Below are 19,499 nucleotides of genomic sequence, written 5' to 3' on the forward strand. Positions count from 1 at the left end.
CTCTTTACAGCACTTTTTCTTCAAAACAAGAAAAGTTAAACTTCAGGGCTCCTAGATGCTTAACAACTTAATGAGGTCATTTTGCCTTGTATTAAAAGCTATGGTAAAAAAGTAACAGTGAAGGATGTTGGTCAGGATAAATCCCTCCTCTCCTCTCTGTGAGTTAAAACTTCATGTTTTGCACACTGATATGAGAGTCCAGTCTACTTATAAAAACTACTGTTTAAACTTGTATAACTAAAAGCAGCTTCTGCCTTTAACCTTAAGAGTTGCATTAGTGTTCTCTTCTTGTTAGGAAGGAACACTGACCTCATTATTTCTTCAGTCTCACCAGCATTGACAGTAGCACTCCGGGGGACATGAAAGGTTTTTTTTTAGGCTGTAATTTCTTTAAACAGATACGAGACGGACCAGTCTGGCACTGTAAGTTATGTGATCTTTACATTGATGGCTAACAGATTGACGCCCTGGCGGAGATCGTGGACACGGTGCGGGGCAGAATCGAGGTGTATGTGGATGGAGGCATCAGAACAGGAAGTGATGTGCTGAAGGCTCTGGCCCTGGGAGCCAAGTCCGTGTTCATTGGCCGCCCAGTCGTGTGGGGCCTTGCACACAAGGTATGACAACAAAGCTGATCCCTGAGTGGTGCTTTAAGTGTGAGTGCTTGCAATGAAAATATAAATATAACATATTTAAATCTGTGATATTAACAATTAAAAATGAAGTTTGTTGCTTTACATGAATACATCTAGTTTTGAACTTAATCTGCATTTGTTCAAAAAACAAGACATTGTGCATTTTTTCCTTACCAAGCAGTATTTCTGTAATCCCAGGCAATCTTTTCATTTACACACAAACAACAAGCAATGATCTTGTTCTATTTACTTTTCCTTTAACAATTTTAATCTATTGGGCAGATTGACCAGCGTTTAGATGAAACATGCTTTATTTGTTTTATGTACAACACAACAATAAAAAATATCTTGCTTGATCTACTTCTACTAAATTATGCAACTTTTTCGCATGAGATTTTTATGTAGATCAAGAAAGACTAGTCTTTGTATAAACTACTTAATTTTTAGTATGTACAAAATTCATTTTGCAAGTAAAGTCAACTAATTTTGATAAATAAAGTAAACTTAACACAATTAAGTTGACTGTACTTGCAAAATGTATTATTTAAATACATAAAATAAAGTAGTTTATACAAAGACTAGTCTTTCTTGATCTACATAATAATCTCATGCAAAAAGTTGACTTATTTTTTTTAAGTAGATCAAGCACAATATTTGTATCAGTGTGAGACGGATTGTAACATGTTTAAAGTTTCCCTTAATGAATGATTAATAATAATTTAGATGCCGTTGCTGAAAGCTGTCTAGGGATCTCAACAGTTTCCTCTTCATCGGTCCTCTGCAGCTTGCTGAAGCAATAATCTTGGTGTTAACATTGTAAACTGTCCTTGAATCAACTGTAACGAAAGCTTGATGGCCCATGTGTGAGATCTAGAGTGAGATTAATCAGTTTATGTGTAGCTGGAGTATCCTTGTGATTATTTAATAGTGAGATTACAGCGTTACATATACAGAAGTTATATTCTGTGTGATCTCTCAGGGAGAGGAAGGAGTGAGGGACGTGCTCCAGATCTTAAACGATGAGTTCCGTCTGTCCATGACTTTATCAGGTGAGTCCTGGACGTGAGAGAGTCTGTGAAAGCTCCTAAAACCTAAAACTGTTCAATGTGACCATATTTTTTGGACATTGTGTTTTATTTATCTGACCAGGTTGCAGGAATATAGCTGAAATCAACAGGAACCTCATTCAGTTCTCCAAACTGTGACGTGCCAGCAGAGGGCAGCGCTGAGGACGACGACGGCACCAATTTAACTGGACTTGCTACCAAACTCAAACTGCTGGTGTTAAACTTGATCCTGAGATTTTACTATGGTGAAAGAATCAGTGTTTACTTCAGGGGCAGGAAATCACGGGATGTGCCAGCCACTTTCACACTGTACGAGGGACAGGATGATGTAAGAAAGCTGAGGGCTGGCTGCAGATTTAGGAAGTAATGAGTAAAGTGTTGATTTTTTTCTTGTCATTTAAGGAAAATGGATCAAAACATCTAATCATGATTCCTTTCAGTTTTTTAATAATAAATACAACTGGTTATGCTAATCTGCACTATGTTTTAAAGCGGTGCTTGTTGAATAAATGCCTGTTCAGGTGACAGAATTTGGGGAATTTATTCTCTTTTCAGTTTAAAACAGATGTAAATGTCTTTTTTATTATAATTTTGTTGTTTTTATGCTTGAGTACAATTCAGGTGCAGTATTCATCAGTACTCAAGAGTCTTTACATTTCAAAAGGTTTTATGAAACAAAGGCTAGTCCGTTTCAGCCGCAGTTGTGAAACCCACCAGTAACAGCCAAAGTATAAAATCCATCTTAAAAACTTTAGTTTTATCTGTTTCTTCTTTGCTGTAACAATTAAATCATATTAATGATAAAGTAGGTGATAAATGTAGGCGGTTTATTCCTCCGTTTGAGGTATTGTGTTTGCGAGCTTTCAAAGGCGTTTTAGAGTTTAGAGTTCTTTACTTAAAAACAATTTGTGAAGTTAGTGCAAATGTGACACGGCTTTGTAGAGAACATCAAGATGCGGAAAAGATGCAGACTGAGAAAGAGAAGTAGCACAGGAAGTGAGTGAGGTCTCGGTTAAGTTAAAGTGGTGGTGACAGCGCGCTCAGGCACTTGTCAACCAGCTGGTGCAGCAGCAGACATCTTCTGCTCAGTTTTCCCCTCTAGGTACGGGTTGGTTCCACTGACAGGCTGGAGGGAGGCCTGGGCTCCGGACTGCTGAGGAGACTTTCTTCCAGGTATGCACCCACATTCACTTGTACTTGTCTCAGATCAGGCTCAGCGTGAAGCACCTGCAAGCACAACCCATAAAAAATGACCTTTATTACATATGTGCAACATGACGGTGTTCTGCTTCAAGTCAAAGTTAGGCTTCATATTGAAGTTCACCTCAGTGCAGTCATTTCTACTATCTACCACGTGAGACTGAACTGGTGTGTCAGCTAAACTTGGTCACAATGTTTTATACACGATAGCATAAAAGATAGATTAAAAATAGTGTCTTACAAGCTCAAGTCACCTTGTGATTGTAAAACATGTATGCAAACATTTAAAATATTGATCAGCTGTAGGAGATGAACGCAGACGGCGTGAAAATGACAGTCAAAGGGAGTCAAATGTTTTTCTTCAGCATTACTAGTATAAATTATAACATCAATTGCAACTGTGCAACAATACACCCTGTCCTCTTTAATTAAAAATAAACTATTTTATTTATAACTTAACTACTTTATCTCTGGCTTGAAGCACATGACAGATTACAATCACATCTCTGTCAGTACTGTAAATTAGATCTTTGAACGCAACAGCAAACTTCATGCATGGTTTTGCAAAAGTAATTTAAAATAACTTGCTCTAAATGCCAAATGTGTAATTCTTTGTGTCAAAGAGGGTGTTTGTCTCAGGTTGGCATCTGTGTTGTAATTCTGACGTGACTAATGGCTTTATGTATAATCTCAGTTTTCTTCACACTTCACACCTACATTTAAAACATCAGCAAAAACTTAAATCGTTGTTTGTAGTCAAAGTTTCAAACTCTAATTTATGGATAGGATTGAGTAAATATGGACAAAAAAATGGATAAATAAACGGGCCAGTGTGGAACAGATAAACGCAGATATTAAATACAAAACAACAAGTAAACACACAAAACTCACTAATGCAGAATACTTGGGTGAAATACCTTTCACAGTTTTTCAAAGGAAAGATAGGAAACAACGTTGTGTAACGTACAAAACAAAATAAAATCCAAAGAAAAGCGCAACCAAAACCACAGCGCAAGACAAAAAAGGAACAGAATACTTGTACTTCTGCAGCTTCTGATTGTACTTTTGACGTTTAGTATCTTTGCTGTTGCTGTTTATAGAATTTCAAGTAAATTACACAGAATGACTTACATTCTCTATATGAGGAGGTTTCATACCAACACACACTTGTGTTTGTATTACATGTGTACAATGGATAAATAGATGGATAGAGCTATTGATAAAGTTAAATGTCTGGTAGACTTTTCACACAGCACACTTTTATCTTGTCAAAATTTCCTGTCAAGAAATATATTTGCGTCCACTGAAGTTCTATTTTAATACAGGAAATCTCACCAGCGCAACAACAGCCCTCAACCCCCAGGTGCCAATGAAATGGGGTAAGACACTATTTATGTTTCAACACTCAACTATAACAACTATATAGTATGGTATCAAACAAAACTATACATACTCTATATACAGTAATATATTGGATTCCTACTAATATATATATTTGCATCCAAGCAGTTTATAGTTGCTAAATAGATTTGTGTTAAATTTGAAATCTTCGTTTTTCTTCCTTGTGTCCTGATATCTTACAGCAATAGATGATTTCAAAAGAAGAACTGATGCACTTAGAATTGCTCCACGGATATCTCATTTTTGGCTTCATGGTGTGCAAACTGTGCCACAATGCAACAAAACAGATGAAAGGAGTTGCTTTAAGCTGCATTGTGGGAGTTGCAGGGTCCACTGATCAAATTGTTCAGATATGAGATCCAAAAGTTGGCATTATAGAGACATTTGCTCACAATAGAAGGAGCTGAGAGACAAAAGAACTAGAATAAACGTGCAGTATTTAACTCTCCAAATAAGTCCACTGGTGTAGTTAAATGTAGTTATTGGGAAAGGATTGTCATAGTAATCCATAAGCAGACATGGTAAAGCCTCCCCTGCTCTTCTCCTCTGCAGGGGGAATGGAGATGAGGGCGGCTCCAGCAGGCTGAGCCGTAGGCTGTCTCGCCTGAGCGGCAGGCATCAGAACCGGGATCCTCCAAGACCTCCTGCTGCCCCTGTCCAGCAAGGTGAGGCCTCGAAATGCTCTGTGAACAGATATGTGTGAACAAATGCAGCAGCTAGTTTGTATCCAGTACCCGTCATGACTGGGACCAGTCTGCAGTTACTTTCAGGTTCAGATTTCACATGAAAATTGTGCCATCTTTTATTTACACAAGCTTTAAACTGATACTTTTGTGTAGAATAACTTGTGATTAAATTGTCTATTCTTTAGGTGAGCAATCATCATTATTGTTTAGACATAAACTATTAGTCCGTGGGCTAGACCAGATATCAGTACCACTCAAGGTGACCAAACTTGCTTATAATTTTTGAAAATATCCATGTCTGTAGATGATATTTTGGTATGATAACCTTCCTGAGTGGCAGCTGGATCATAGTTATCCGCTCATGAAGTTACCCAGCCCCTTCAGCAAATTACATTTTAGATGCTTGTTTATAAAACTAAGCTGGTTCCTCATCTCATTGTGGTTCCTTTATTTCCTGTATTTGATGATAAAGACCAGTTTGTGACATTAGCCCAGTGGCTGTTATAGTTTCATAGGAGCCTAATGATGCTCTTCTAGTTTAAGGCTCACAATGACCTGAAACAACAATATAGTAGGAGTATATTATACATTTCCTGAATCCTTATGGTCCTGTGAGTATTCCAGTTTTTGTATTTTGTGACTCTGTTGTTCCTAGTTGACACAGGGATAAAAGATAGTATATCATTTAGGCGAAAATTGTGTAAAAATGTGTGTTGTTTATAGTTTAAAGAGCTGCAGTGACCTCTATGTTGGTGAGAAAGATTCACATCTTAGCTTGAATGAATGCTTAATATGTCTCCTTTAAAATGATACCAAAGACAATATTATGTAACATTGACAGATTTCCTGTACATGAGTCTAAACCAGGATATGCAGCAGCATCTAAAATGTAATTTTCTGAAGGGGGTGGGTAACTTCATGAGCTGATAACTATGATCCAGCTGCCACTCAGGAAGGGTTATTTTACCAAAATATCATCTATAGACATGGATCTTTTCAAAATGTATAAGTAAGATTGGTCACCTTGAGTGGTACTGACAAGTGAAATGTTGGGCTGTGGCCCATGGACTATATGGTTTTCTTTATCTCAAAGTATTCACCCTTCAAGTTCTATGTGGATTACAGATGACAGGCCCCCACCGGCTCAGCCCGCAGCTCTACCTGTCCCTCCAGCCCCGGCTCCTCTACCCCCTCCCATGGAAATGCCACCTAAACGCCCCGACAAAGCCACGAAGCCCAAGCTTCCTCCTCGCCCGCTGTCCAGGGTGTTCAGCAGCGGAGACCACGGAGCAGCTGTGCTGCAGGTAAACTGCTGACTGAACGCTGTGAGCAGTTCACTCACATTCAGAGTATGCATGCATACAGTATGTGATACACGTGTGAATTTGAAGTACATTTCATTTACTTTCAAGTCATTTGTTTCATTATGAACATCACTTATCAAACATCTAATAGCTTGCAAGTGCAAAAAAAACAACAAAATCAAATCAAATCTATACATAATGATAGAAAACAGCAGGGTTAGAAAAGGAAATGGCTATAAACACATTTAAAAAAGCAACGCCGAAAAAGCAGAGTCAGTATTTTGTACAAAAGAGGAGCATTGAAAAAATAAAAGTTCCTCTCATTCTAGTCCTAGAAATACGTGGGACCAACGAGTAATTCTGTGCTCAAAAAGCAAAGACGCCTGACGTCTCGATGGAAAACAGTGAGCACTTTCAGATGGGGAGGGGCTCTGCTGTTTACACCATGTTTCATTCTGTTTTTTAAATACGGTTGTACATTTTAGGGTGAGAGAATGCAGAGTATTACAGGAGAAATTTGAACTCTCTTTTCTGCCACAGTTTTGTGATTCAACAGAAAGGATTTCTGGAAAATGTAGTTTGAACACCCAGTTAAAATATCTGGACAGTCGTTCAGCTTTGATGGGTGACATGCATGGATTCTCAGTGTCACTTTGAGATATAATCCTTCTGATTTTGGTAATTTAACATAGATTGAAGAAGGCCATTCAAGGGAGAAAAATCAAAAATAACTGATCAAAAATAACTCCAAGGTTCCTGACAGGTTTAAAACTGGATGTTGTCAGTATCAAAATGGACGTACGTCATGTTTCTTGAATATCTTGCCCAAACCAAACATATGTGGAGTGAACAGAATTGGTCCCAGTCAAGGACCATGTGAAACACCATAACTCACTCTTCATGTTTATGAACAAGGTGGAATCTATCAGAACAGCGTTCTTGTGCTTCGCTGTTGCACCAATGCAATTTCTCCACTTTGGGACAAATAGATGTAATAAATAGTTTTCTCCTCCTCCTTCCTCTTCCCCTTCTCCTTCTTTTTCTTTACCTTCTTCTCCTTCTTCGTCTCCTCCTTCTTCTTCTACTACTTCTTCTTCTTCTGTAAATCACACCAGATAAACCAACCTTATCCCCACCGTAAAGAGGCCGAGGAAGCGTCAAAGCCCCTCCGCATTGTCCCAGTATTGGTTTCATATCAATCAGTTTCTGTTCAAATGCTCCATATCTAGCTGTTTACAGGACTTTTTTCACTTCTCCGAAGGGCTTTGACACTTTCCGGGCAGACGACACTCTCTGTGACGTCGTCTTGGTTCCTGGAGACAGCAAGGAAACGTTCCCAGTCCACAGGGTCATCATGGCTTCGTGCAGTGACTATTTCAAGGCCATGTTCACAGGTTTGTTACGTCCTCTTAGAGTGAAAGGCAAATAAGTTAAGGAATCTAAGTCTGACAGCTTGAGAACTGATTGATCATTCTCACTTTGACCCTCTTGTTCAGTTCATATTTGATAATATTAAGAAAGGTAGAGACTACGTTTAGTAACTCAAAAGTGTAGTTGTAACAGCAAAGAGGAAGTGGGTTGGCCTTCTGATTTACTTCCACATTCCCCTTGTAGTCATAACTTCAGAGGAGACCTTTGTATGAGAACACATAAAGAATGGCTGTCCCATAATCCTCACATTGCATATCTGAGCAGCCATCCTCTACAGCGCCAGCCGTGTCTTTGTATCTTGCTGATTGTGCACACTTGCTCAACATAAATCCTCTCATTCAATGCTAATTCATGCATTCACCTTGTTTCGCCCCTTTCCTGTTCAGGAGGCATGAGGGAACAGGAGATGAGAGAGATCAAGCTGCATGGCATCACTAGGTTGGGCTTAAAGAACATTATAGACTTCATTTACACATCCAAAGTCACCCTGGACATGGGCAACCTCCAGGACACGCTGGAAGCTGCAAACTTCTTGCAGGTCATGCCTGTTCTGAGCTTCTGCAATCAGCTCCTGAGCAGCGAGGTGAGTGCTGTTTGCTTTTAGGTCATGTCAGTCTCCCTGCCTCTGCACAATTCAGTTTCAGTGGAGGCCTCATATTAAACTAGCTCATGTCTGAAAGGATTCTCTTATCTCAACACAGTACTGGTTCAATTGAACTATTTTGCATGTTTTTGTTTGATTCAGATTACTATTGATAACTGCGTGGAAGTTGAACGCATTGCCATAGACTTGCTCCTGGAGGATGTTCAGCTGAATATTGGTGAGTGATGTGTGAGGCACAATCTTGGGTGTCAGATTTCTCTTCCCTTCATCATCAGCACTCAGTCTATACCAGGGGTCTGCAACCCAAAATTTTGAAAGAGCCATATTGGACCAAAAACACAAAAAACAAATATGTCTGGAGCCGCAAAAAATGAAAAGTCTTGTATCAGCCTTAGAATGAAGGCAACACATGCTGCATGTATCTATATTAGTTATAACTGGGGGAAGATTTTTTTTTTCATTATGCACTTCGAGAAAAAAGTCAAAATGTCGAGAAAAAAGTTGAAATGTCGAATAAAAAAGTCAAAATGTCAAGATTAATGTTCAAGTACAATCTTGAGAAAAAAGTCGAAATGTTGAGAAAAAAGTCGAAAATTCAAGAAAAAAGTCGAAATGTCAAGATTAATGTTGATGTACAATCTTGAGAAAAAAATCGAAATGTCAAAAAAACGTGGAAATGTCGAGAAAAAAGTTGAAATGTTGAGGAAATAGTCAGAAAGGAAAAGGGAAGGAAAAAAGGCGAGAAAAAAAGAAGAGGAAAAAAATAGAAAAAAAGGGAAAAAAGGGGAAAAAAAGAAAAAAACATTTTCTAAAATGCTCCAGGAGCCACTAGGGCGGCGCTAAAGAGCCGCATGCGGCTCTAGAGCCGTGGGTTGCCGACCCTTGGTCTATAGCAACTTATGCTGTATCTGCAGACATTAGTTCACTGTGTATTTAGTTGTAAACATGGGTGATTTATGTGGACTTTGTTTATCGTTAAACCTAGGTACGTTTGTGAGTGAGAACCTCTCAGAACTGGTGCAGTGCGGCCGCTACCTGCAGCTCTCTGAGACCACCATGGCCAACACGCTGGCCAGCAACTCCCTGAAAGGTTTCTCCGAGCTGGAGCTCTACCACATCGCCAAGGGCTGGCTGGACCACGACCCTCCCCAACGCCACCCCTCTGTTCACGCCGTCATGCGCCACATCCGCTTCCCCCTGATGAGCCCCAGTGAGCTGATCCAGATCTCCCAGGACGACGAAGAGGAAGACGACTCCATGATGCGCTCCGTGACGGCCTGCGTGAACCTGCTGCTGGAGGCCAGCAACTACCAGATGATGCCTTACATGCAGCCCGCCCTGCAGACCGAGAGGACGCAGATACGATCAGACGCCACTCACATCCTGGCCCTGGGGGGTGTGATGCGCCAGCAGCTGGTGGTAAGCCGGGAGCTCCGGCTGTACGACGAGCAGACTGGCCATTGGAGGGCTCTGAAGCCCATGGAGGCTCCACGCTATCAGCACGGGGTGGCTCTTCTGGGGGGCTTCCTCTTCATTGTTGGAGGTCAGAGCATCCACAGCTCACATGCACTCACTGCGCTAAATTCACATAAAGCTACCAGTTCAGACCATGTAAAAACAAAATCACTTCCCACTGATAGAGATACTAATGGCGCTTTTACACTAGTACCTACTCGCCTTGCTCTCGTTTATTTTCAATACCCAGATCAGAAGTGGGAGGTTGGAGTGAAGCTGCTGTGACGTATTTGATTGTGTGATCTAAACGAGGAAGACAGCAACACTAAAGATGTAGAACATGGAGGAGATGATATATGTGCTGCTGTGGCTTGTGTTCCATATCAAGTTAAAAAATGAGAGAGAGAGAAGCTTCAAGTGGCGACACTTTTAAATTTTTTGTTAGTTTGTCTCGCCGCTGCTGAAAAGTCAGCTGGAGCCGTGAGCAGCTATGAAGAGACAGAGCTCCTGGTGGATCTGGTCGTTCCTTATCTCCGTCTAGATCCCTTTTTAATTCTCTCCTCAGCCACCAGGTTTATGAACATCTGCACCTCAGAGTTGGATCATGAAACAGACTTTTGCTGCCATTGCCTGTTGAATTAAATGAACAAGAAGCCGCGAGTCTCTTTCACTGATGTCACATCCTGACTCAGACGTCTGACTCCAACCCCCCGACCAATCGGTGGCCTGTAGTGTGGTGATGTCAGATGCAGCCGACTCAGCCGCTTAGAACCTCGGCAGAATAAATACAGAAAAAGTATCTATTCAGCACGGCTAGACCCCTAGTGGGAAAGCGCAAAGGTGAGGCGAGTCGAGCTGAGTAGGTACTCGTGGAAAAGCGCCATAATATACTCAGCCTTTGTCCAAGCAGACCACACGCTTTACTGTTTCATGTTCCCCAAGCTTGAAATTGTTTGATAAAAACAACATCTTCAGTCAGTACTTATTTAATAGCAGCAGATATTTCATGCTTTGTTTACTAACCTAACCCCAGAATGATTTTCCATCAACCTAAGAGGTTAAAACGGGTCAAAACTGTAACTAAAGACCTGAAAAGATCGAGGAGGAAAGTAGTAAATGACTGCTCACAGGTCTTGTTCTCTTGGACTCTCCAGGTCAGAGCACCTATGATACCAAGGGTAAGACGGCCATCGACAGCGCCTACCGCTACGACCCCCGCTTTGACAAGTGGGTTCAGATCGCCTCCCTTAACGAGAAAAGGACCTTCTTCCACCTCAGCGCCCTGAAGGGGAAGCTGTTTGCAGTGGGAGGAAGGAATGCCGCTGGGGAGATTGGTGAGCTGCTATTAACTTGCAAACATTACACGACAACCTTAAACTAGCAAACTCAATAAAAGCATACAAGATATTATTCAAAGCAAAGGTAATGGACACATATATAGGAGCACAATATAGCAAACAAAGAAGAATGCACACATGCATGAGACAAAATGACAACTTGAATTGGTTTTGTGGGTTTCCTTAGCATCTTTTCACTTTCTGTTTTCAGAGCTATCATTATTATTATTATCATTATTATTGCTATTACTATTACTATTATTATTATTATTATCATCATCGTCATTATTGTTATTATTATTAATATTACTATTATTATTATTTGGTGTAGACTTGTGATACTTCATTTGTTCTTTTTGTATATTCTATTCTGTTAAAAGTTGGGCAAGATAAGCTTTATGCTTCAAGCCCAGACCTTTTCGGTCAAAATAATCACAATGTTGACCAGGGAAAAACCTGTGTTATCTTGTTTGTTGATTTTTATGTTTGTGATTGACCGAAATAAATATTAATTAACTAACTAACTAACTATAAACTAAACTGAAGCTCAACTTGTTCAAAAGAAATCAGCAAATGATCATGCTTCCGTGACAAATGGACCTGCAATAAGATCTCCAATAATCTCTGTGTGATTCTGACCAGACTCAGTGGAGTGCTATAACCTGAAGAAAAACGAGTGGAGCTTAGTGAACGGCATGATGGAGCCTCACTACGGACACGCCGGGACGGTTCACGGAGGCCTCATGTACATCTCAGGTGGGACAACAGACTCACACCTTTGTTTTACAACATACACAGATTTAATGCACCCTTCTGCTTCAAATCACAGTCATGACAATGGGATTCCTAAAAGATAACAATCTTTCAAAGTTAAACGCTGGTTTGGAGCAGAACAATAATACAGGTTTCATACTTGTTGAAAAAGTCCCCAAACAACAATGTGAAGTCCTTCAGCCGAAACCACAAAATAACACTTCCTGTTGTAACTGATCCGTCTGGCTGTTCTCAGAATGACTCATTCTAAGAGCTGAAAGAGAACCGCACTAGATTTTCGTTTACCTTGTAAATATGTCTCATCATAAAGGTCTCCTCAGCATAAGTAAATGCTCACGATTTCCACCCATCTACATTCACACCTTCTATGCATGACTTTGTGGCTCAGTTGAACCAAAACTGCATGACAATGGGGAGATTCTTGTTGTCGCTGAGGTTGGGGGAGGCTCATCTTCATGGTAAACAGAAACAAGCGCTGGTGATTTGCAGGAAAGAGGTTGCAAATTAAAAAAAAATGTAACAGCAAATTACTCCATAAACTGTCTGATCTCACTACCTCAAGTTTTCATTTACAATCTTCCAGAGGTGTCAAGTAACAAAGTACAAATACTTCGTTACCTTACTTAAGTAGAAATTTTGGTTATCTATACTTCACTGGAGTAATTATTTTTCACACGACTTTTTACTTTTTACTCCTTACATTTTAAAAACAGCCTCGTTACTCTATTTCATTTCGGCCTTTAAAAAAAAACTATCCAGTTAAATTGCTCCATCCGGATAGAGTGAATTTTGTTGTGGTTGTTTCAGATGTTCTTGTCCAGTTTTGTTCTTACATCCGTTCCCTCAGATTCCTGCAACTAAACTTGGATGTACATTCCAATAAAGGTTAGGATAAATGATAACATGCCTCTGAAGTTTGACTTTTTGCACCATTACAATACTTATAGGCAACTAGTCATCATATCTCCTGCTCTCTGGAACACGTTAATGCTCAATAGTGCACATATATGGTTCTTTAATATATTTGCATTATACTAAGATGCATTCATTTTTCTTTTTTCCCCCTTACATTACTTTTACTTTTATACTTTAAGTAGTTTTGAAACCAGTACTTTTATACTTTTACTTGAGTAAAAAACTTGAGTTGATACTTCAACTTCTACAGGAGTATTTTTAAACTCTAGTATCTATACTTCTACCTGAGTAATGAATGTGAATACTGAAGACACCTCTGCAATCTTCTTTGTTTGACCACGTTTATCCATCACATGCATCTGACCTCTGACGGATACTTTTCATACTGGAAAACTTGAAAAGTGTAATGGGTGCCGACAGGTGATGAAGGTGTTCCTGTAAAGTCTCTGGCTGGTATGACTGTATTCACTCATGATGCCAGCGAACGTAACTGCTGCATCTGAATTCCTCTCATATGTATGTCAAACTGTTTTGGCAGCTTTTAAAAAGGCTTGTCTGCAGGCGCAGCAGTTTCACCTTGACAAGATAACTTACAGACTAAACTCTATTGGCCGACCTACTTCAAACCACTTCCTGGTAACCCTGAACTCGGTTACTTAGCAACCTTGGACAGGAAAACCGCTATTTGCATTGAGAGTCAAAATGCAGTAAATGGCAAGCCACATGTGTGGTTATGACACCGGGGAGCTCAAAGAGCTCAGAGAGCCTCCGAGCTTCAGTTACTGATTCTCACAGACGACAATACAGTCATCTGATTAATGCAGCTCACTGGGGAAGCTTCTCCATTTGCACTGTAGTTGCATCACATATTTCCTTTAGACTTTAAGGCTCAGTAACTATACACAACATAGCATGAGCTGTGCAAAACGGTGAAAGCGCTGGATCAAATCTTCAAAACTACAGCTGACGTGACTAACTTGGTAAAAGTTTCTGATTTCTGCAGCAATATGTCAGTGTTAATGAGGATAAATCAGTTTATTATGCTTGAGGCATAACATTTTTCTATTTTGGGCCTCGGTTTGAAAACACGTCATCTCGTGAGCCACTCAGTTTATTATGTAGCCTCCCCATCTTTGTCTCTACTCAACTTGAGTGTCAAATCACGCTGTTTCTTGAAAGTGTGAGGATGAAACAGATTTGTTCTTGCTCTTTGCTTTGCTGTTAACAGAATATTCTTACAAATAATTACATTATGCACTTAAATTTAAGAGGAAATTACCTAATAATCCTCTGTCAATATGTGGTTTTATATCCCTATAAGGAAATCTACATTTTTCTTAGTCAGACAAATTTAAATTCTGTTTGTGTTCTCAAACATCTGTGAAAATGCATCCCCCTCAAAGCAAACAGTTGTTAAATATATCCTCTCAAGATTTCAACACAATGATGACAGTCCCCACAGAGCGGAGATGTGGAGCTGCAGAAGCCGCACAACAGATGGATGGAGCACCTGTTATTCCCTGAAAAGTGTTAATGTAGTCAAAAAACTCTCTCTTTTTTTCCTTTAAGTAGAGCGAGGACGTGCAGCACCCATCAACTGCTCAATCTTCTCTATTGCTTGTCTATAACAAACCCTTCCTGGAGTTATTAGTTCAGTCATTTAGTCTGTGTTGCATTTGTATTTTGTAAGAAATGTTTCAACAGTCCAAGATAAAAGAAGATATAGTTAATAAGAGGGAAAAGCAGCATATAATAACAGTTCAGGTGTTGCAGCAACACTGAGTTTCACTGGCAGCTGAGGTGGCAACTTTCTGATCTAACTTCATATCTAATGTAATGTGGATTGCAGGCTGTGTAAATAATGTTATCAATTATTTAGAAAAAATAATAGATCCTATATTTGTATTTAATACATACAGGACTGTCTCATAAAATTAGAATATTGTGATGAAGTCCTTTATTTTCTGTAATGCAAAAATGTCATACATTCTGGATTCATTACAAATCAACTGAAATATTGCAAGCCTTTTATTATTTTAATATTGCTAATCCTGGCTTACAGTTTAAAAAAACTCAAATATCCTATTTCAAAAAATTTGAATATTCTGGGAATCTTAATCTTAAACTGTAAACCATAATCAGCAATATTAAAATAATAAAAGGCTTGCAATATTTCAGTTGATTTGTAATGAATCCAGAATGTATGACATTTTTGTTTTTTTAATTGCATTACAGAAAATAGAGAACTTTATCGCAATATTCTAATTTTCTGAGACAGTCCTGTATAAGTAACAGACTGAATTGGTAAATTACACCTCGTATAGTGCATTTTAGCTGCTTTACAGTTGTAGACATATACTCTCTGAGCAGTTCAAAATACCGGGCAACACATGCCGATTCCTGGTCTTGTATGAAGGGACTTGAGCATCTGGAGGGCCGACTGCTCACTGGAGCCACAGCTGCCTTGTGTGCTTTCAATTTTTGAATTCAATGTCTTCTCAGTTTCTGAATTTTAAGTTCGACCGTGACGCATAATCGACTGAATAAAGAAGCCTCTAAGAAGCCTCTTGCGGTTTTGAAAGCCCTTTTGAACGGCTGCTTTTTCTTAGAAGCAATCTATTTCCTTTATACTCGTGCTGTAGATGACGAACTTGTCAATCTATCAGCACAATGAGCTGATTACTTTAGAGCCTCACTAATCTCCCACCGAGTTAAATACAATTAGAACAAGTGGGTGTTGCAAAGTATGCATGATGTTTTAGCTGCATTTCTGTGGCTATGTTTCCCAGGCCTACTTACTGCCAAGCCAGAAATCCCCCGTTTGGCCCCCGTCTGTAGACAGACCGGTGTTTACTGGTTCACCTACCTAGCTCGGGGTGGGGGTACGAGGGCAGGACAGATTGGCAGAAAACGGATCAACGGATCAGAAACACCTGCTGGGAAGAAGGGACACAGGTTCATGACAACAATAGCGTCTTTAGTAGAGTCATCCCACATGGAAGAAGGTTTTAAACATTCATTGATTAGAATACATTCAGTAGAAATTTGAGATTCTTGTAATTAAAATAGTTTAAAAAAAAAACTTATAGGCACTTTCTACTGCACCAGTTCCGCATCCATCCATTTTCTGTACCCGCTTTATCCTTACAGGGTCACGGGGGTCTGCTGGAGTCTATCCCAGCTCATTACAGGTGAAAGGCAGGGGTTCACCCTTTACAGGTCACCAGTCCATCACAGGGCCACATATACAGACAACCATCAGAGGTGTCTTCAGTATTCACATTCATTATTCAGGTAGAAGTATAGATACTAGAGTTTAAAAATACTCCTGTAGAAGTTGAAGTATCAACTCAAGTTTTTTACTCAAGTAAAAGTATAAAAGTACTGGTTTCAAAACTACTTAAAGTATAAAAGTAAAAGTAATGTAAGGGGAAAAAAAGCCATTAAGGACAAAAGCCATTGAAAATGAAGGTATCTTAGTATAATGCAAATATATTAAAGATCCATATATGTGTTCTATTGAGCATTGTGGCAGAGTGGAGGAGGTGCAGCCACTCAGGCTGATGGGACACAGGTGTGGCCCGTCAGGCTCTCCACCCTGCCAGCCTTATAAGAGGAGAAGCTGCTGCTGAGACTGGTTGGTCAGACTGAAGCTGAAGCTGCTGAGTGAAGCTGTGCTTGTGCACGTGTGTCCTGGGTGTTTGGCAATAAAGGGTTCTGCACAAAACTCCGGGTCCTCTCTATCCTGTCGGTCGGGCCCCATGTTAATGCTACAAGCATTAACATGTGTTTCAGAGAGCAGGAGATATGATGACTAGTTGCCTATAAGTATTGTAATGGTGCAAAAAGTCAAACTTCAGAGGCATGTTATCATTTATCCTAACCTTTATTGGAATGTACATCCAAGTTTAGTTGCAGGAATCTGAGGGAACGGATGTAAGAACAAAACTGGACAAGAACATCTGTGCCACAACCACAACCTAATTCACTCTATCCGGATGGAGCAATTTAACTGGATAGTTTTTTTTAAAGGCCGAAATGAAATAGAGTAACGAGGCTGTTTTTAAAATGTAAGGAGTAAAAAGTACAGATAATTGCATGAAAATGTAAGGAGTAAAAGTAAAAAGACGTCTGAAAAATAATTACTCCAGTGAAGTATAGATAACCAAAATTTCTACTTAAGTAAGGTTACGAAGTATTTGTACTTCGTTACTTGACACCTCTGACAACCATGCACACTCACACCTACGGGCAATTTTGAATAACCAATTAACCTAGTACGCATGTTTTTGGACTGTGGGAGGAAGCCGGAGTACCTGGAGGAAACCCACGCAAGCACGGGGAGAACATGCAAACTCCACACAGAGAGACCCTGCTGGGTCAGGGAGTTGAACAGGGGACCTTCTCGCTGTGAGGCAACAGTGCTAACCACTAAGCCACCGTGCTGCCCCACCATTTCCACATTCTCCATTAAATTAATGCCCCAGTTCGAGTAAATATCCTCCTCTTCCAACCTAGACTTCACTGAGGTGTTGCCAGGCCTGTCCAGAGATCTCAAGGTCTCGTCCCAACAGGACACGTCCTCAACACCCTGACCACATTCCCAAAACGCCCCAACTGGCTCCATGTCGTTCTCACAAAGAAGCAGACACTTACAAGTGTTATTGATTGCACGCCCACCGATAGGGGGGGACAAACTGTCCCGGGCCCAGGGTAGGGGGGGGGGGCCCAGAACTGAAAAAAAAAATATATATATATATATATATTATTTTTTATTTTTTTAATTCTCATTAAATTATGGAATAATTTTTCAAAATGTTTCAAAATATGCCTATTTGTGGAAAAAATATGTAGTATTTGAGTTACATAAAAGCTTGTTATTTGTTTTCTTCCTAATTGTCCTTGTGGTCAAGAACCCCCAACACAAAAATGGTTTGGCCGCTGATCAAAATTTGATGTTATCATTTAATTCAACCATTAGAATGGTCAAAATGTCCGGTCAGCACAAGTCCGGTGCTCAGAAAAGAAGAGAAAAGAGAAGAAAAGAAGAAGAAAATAGAGGCCTCAGAGATTCTCTACACAAATATTTTAAAAAGAGTGGTGACGGTGAAGCTGTAATTAATAAAGTCAGTGTAGAGCAAGGTAAGAAACAGCCAACGTTTACCAACCTTGTAACTTAACCTAACTGGCTAGCTCTAATGTTAACGTCCATTAGCTTGTATAAAAACCTGAAGAGCAGAGGGAGAGGAGAGGAAGAGGGAGAAGGAGAGATCCGGGCGCAGGGGGGCCCATCTTAGATAATTTTGTCCCGTGCCCAGTCAAGACTGTCAGCTGGCCTGATTGATTGTGTTCGTAGTCCTACTTTTACATTGAGTGATTTGAAAACTCTGGTTTACTTCAGTACTTTCTGTTGACGTCTTATCTTCCCTGGCTTCATCTCTTTTCACAAAGGTGGAATTACACGCGACACCTTCCAGAAGGAGCTCTGGTGTTACGACCCCGTGGCCGACGCGTGGAGTCGGCGGGCCGACATGATGGACCTGCGCGGCCTGCACTGCATGTGCACCGTGGGAGACAGACTGTACGTGATGGGGGGGAACCACTTCCGCGGGACCAGCGACTACGACGACGTGCTGGGCTGCGAGTACTACAGCCCGGACTCGGACCAGTGGACGGTGGTGGCGCCGATGCCCCGGGGCCAGAGCGACGTGGGCGTGACGGTGTTCCACGGACAGATCTACGTGGTGGGGGGGTACTCGTGGAACAGCAGGTGCATGGTGGACATCGTGCAGCGGTACGACCCCGAGCACGACGTCTGGGAGAGGGTGTTCAACGTGCTGGAGCCTCTGGGGGGGATCCGCGCCTGCACCATGACTGTTCACCTCCCGGAGGGGTCGGTAGACGAGGCTCAGCTGCCGGAGTGCCCTCTGCCTCCAGCTAAGAGCTGAAGCCACACGCAGGGGGTTTCCTGTTCACAGGAGCTGTACAAAAGGGCAAAACAGGAAGTAGGCCTATGCAAGTTGCAAATATAAGAAGTATGTGCAAAACTGTCAGGTAGGGTTGCCACCCGTCCCGTAAAATACGGAATTGTCCTTTATTTGAGAAAAAAATGTTGCGTCCCGTATTGAACTAATACGGGATGCGATTTGTCCTGTATTTTCATTAACGCCCCATACACACGTCTGTCACACACACACATCAACACTAAATTTAACAATACTGAACAAAATAAAACACAGGAAATATTAAGGCCAGCAAAATCTTTGAGGCGGGACAACAGGACCTGCTGCGCTCTGTATATTATAGTTGAATTATTGAAATAAGTTAACTTTTACACCATATTCTAGTTGAATTATTGAAAAAAAAAATAACCTTTACACTATTTTCTAGTTGAATTATTGAAATAAATTAACTTTTACACCATATTCTAGTTGAATTATTGAAATAAATTAACTTTTATTAACTTTTTTATGGTTGGCTGTCTGTACAGTCATGCAAGTTCAATGCTATTAAAGCACTTTAAACTTTAAATCAAAGCATTTTGTTTTTTCATATAAAATAAACACTTTTATGCAGTTTAGAAGTTTTGGGGCTTTATTTTCGGCTTCTGCGCTGCTGAAATCGGGTGTCCCTTATTTCTATTTCTGAAAGGTGGCAACCCTACTGTCAGGCTAGCTAATATATTAATAT

The 19,499-nt window shown here is 40.4% G+C and overlaps 2 protein-coding genes across 4 annotated transcripts in view; both read left to right on the forward strand.

Moving 5' to 3' along the window:
- The window catches only part of hao2 (hydroxyacid oxidase 2 (long chain)), an 18,316-nt gene extending 16,084 nt beyond the window's left edge, over positions 1 to 2,232 (forward strand). For all 3 annotated transcript variants that reach the window (XM_061723315.1, XM_061723316.1, XM_061723317.1), the window contains 3 exons: positions 459 to 617; positions 1,615 to 1,684; positions 1,785 to 2,232. In XM_061723315.1, the coding sequence (XP_061579299.1) occupies positions 459 to 617; positions 1,615 to 1,684; positions 1,785 to 1,840 (285 nt within the window). In that variant the 3' untranslated portion in view covers positions 1,841 to 2,232. The remainder of the gene's footprint in view (positions 1 to 458; positions 618 to 1,614; positions 1,685 to 1,784) is intronic.
- On the forward strand, positions 2,212 to 19,099 carry si:rp71-68n21.9 (kelch-like protein 9). Its single transcript, XM_061722882.1, has 12 exons — positions 2,212 to 2,223; positions 2,805 to 2,875; positions 4,228 to 4,281; positions 4,856 to 4,968; positions 6,115 to 6,293; positions 7,555 to 7,687; positions 8,111 to 8,307; positions 8,470 to 8,545; positions 9,314 to 9,871; positions 10,938 to 11,117; positions 11,763 to 11,876; positions 18,261 to 19,099. The coding sequence occupies exons 1-12, from the start codon at positions 2,212 to 2,214 to the stop codon at positions 18,755 to 18,757; spliced, it is 2,184 nt and encodes a 727-aa protein (XP_061578866.1). The 3' UTR covers positions 18,758 to 19,099.
- Positions 19,100 to 19,499: the final 400 nt, after the last annotated feature.

This window comes from Cololabis saira, chromosome 6 (assembly GCF_033807715.1).
Source record: "Cololabis saira isolate AMF1-May2022 chromosome 6, fColSai1.1, whole genome shotgun sequence".
Lineage (NCBI taxonomy): Eukaryota > Metazoa > Chordata > Actinopteri > Beloniformes > Belonidae > Cololabis > Cololabis saira.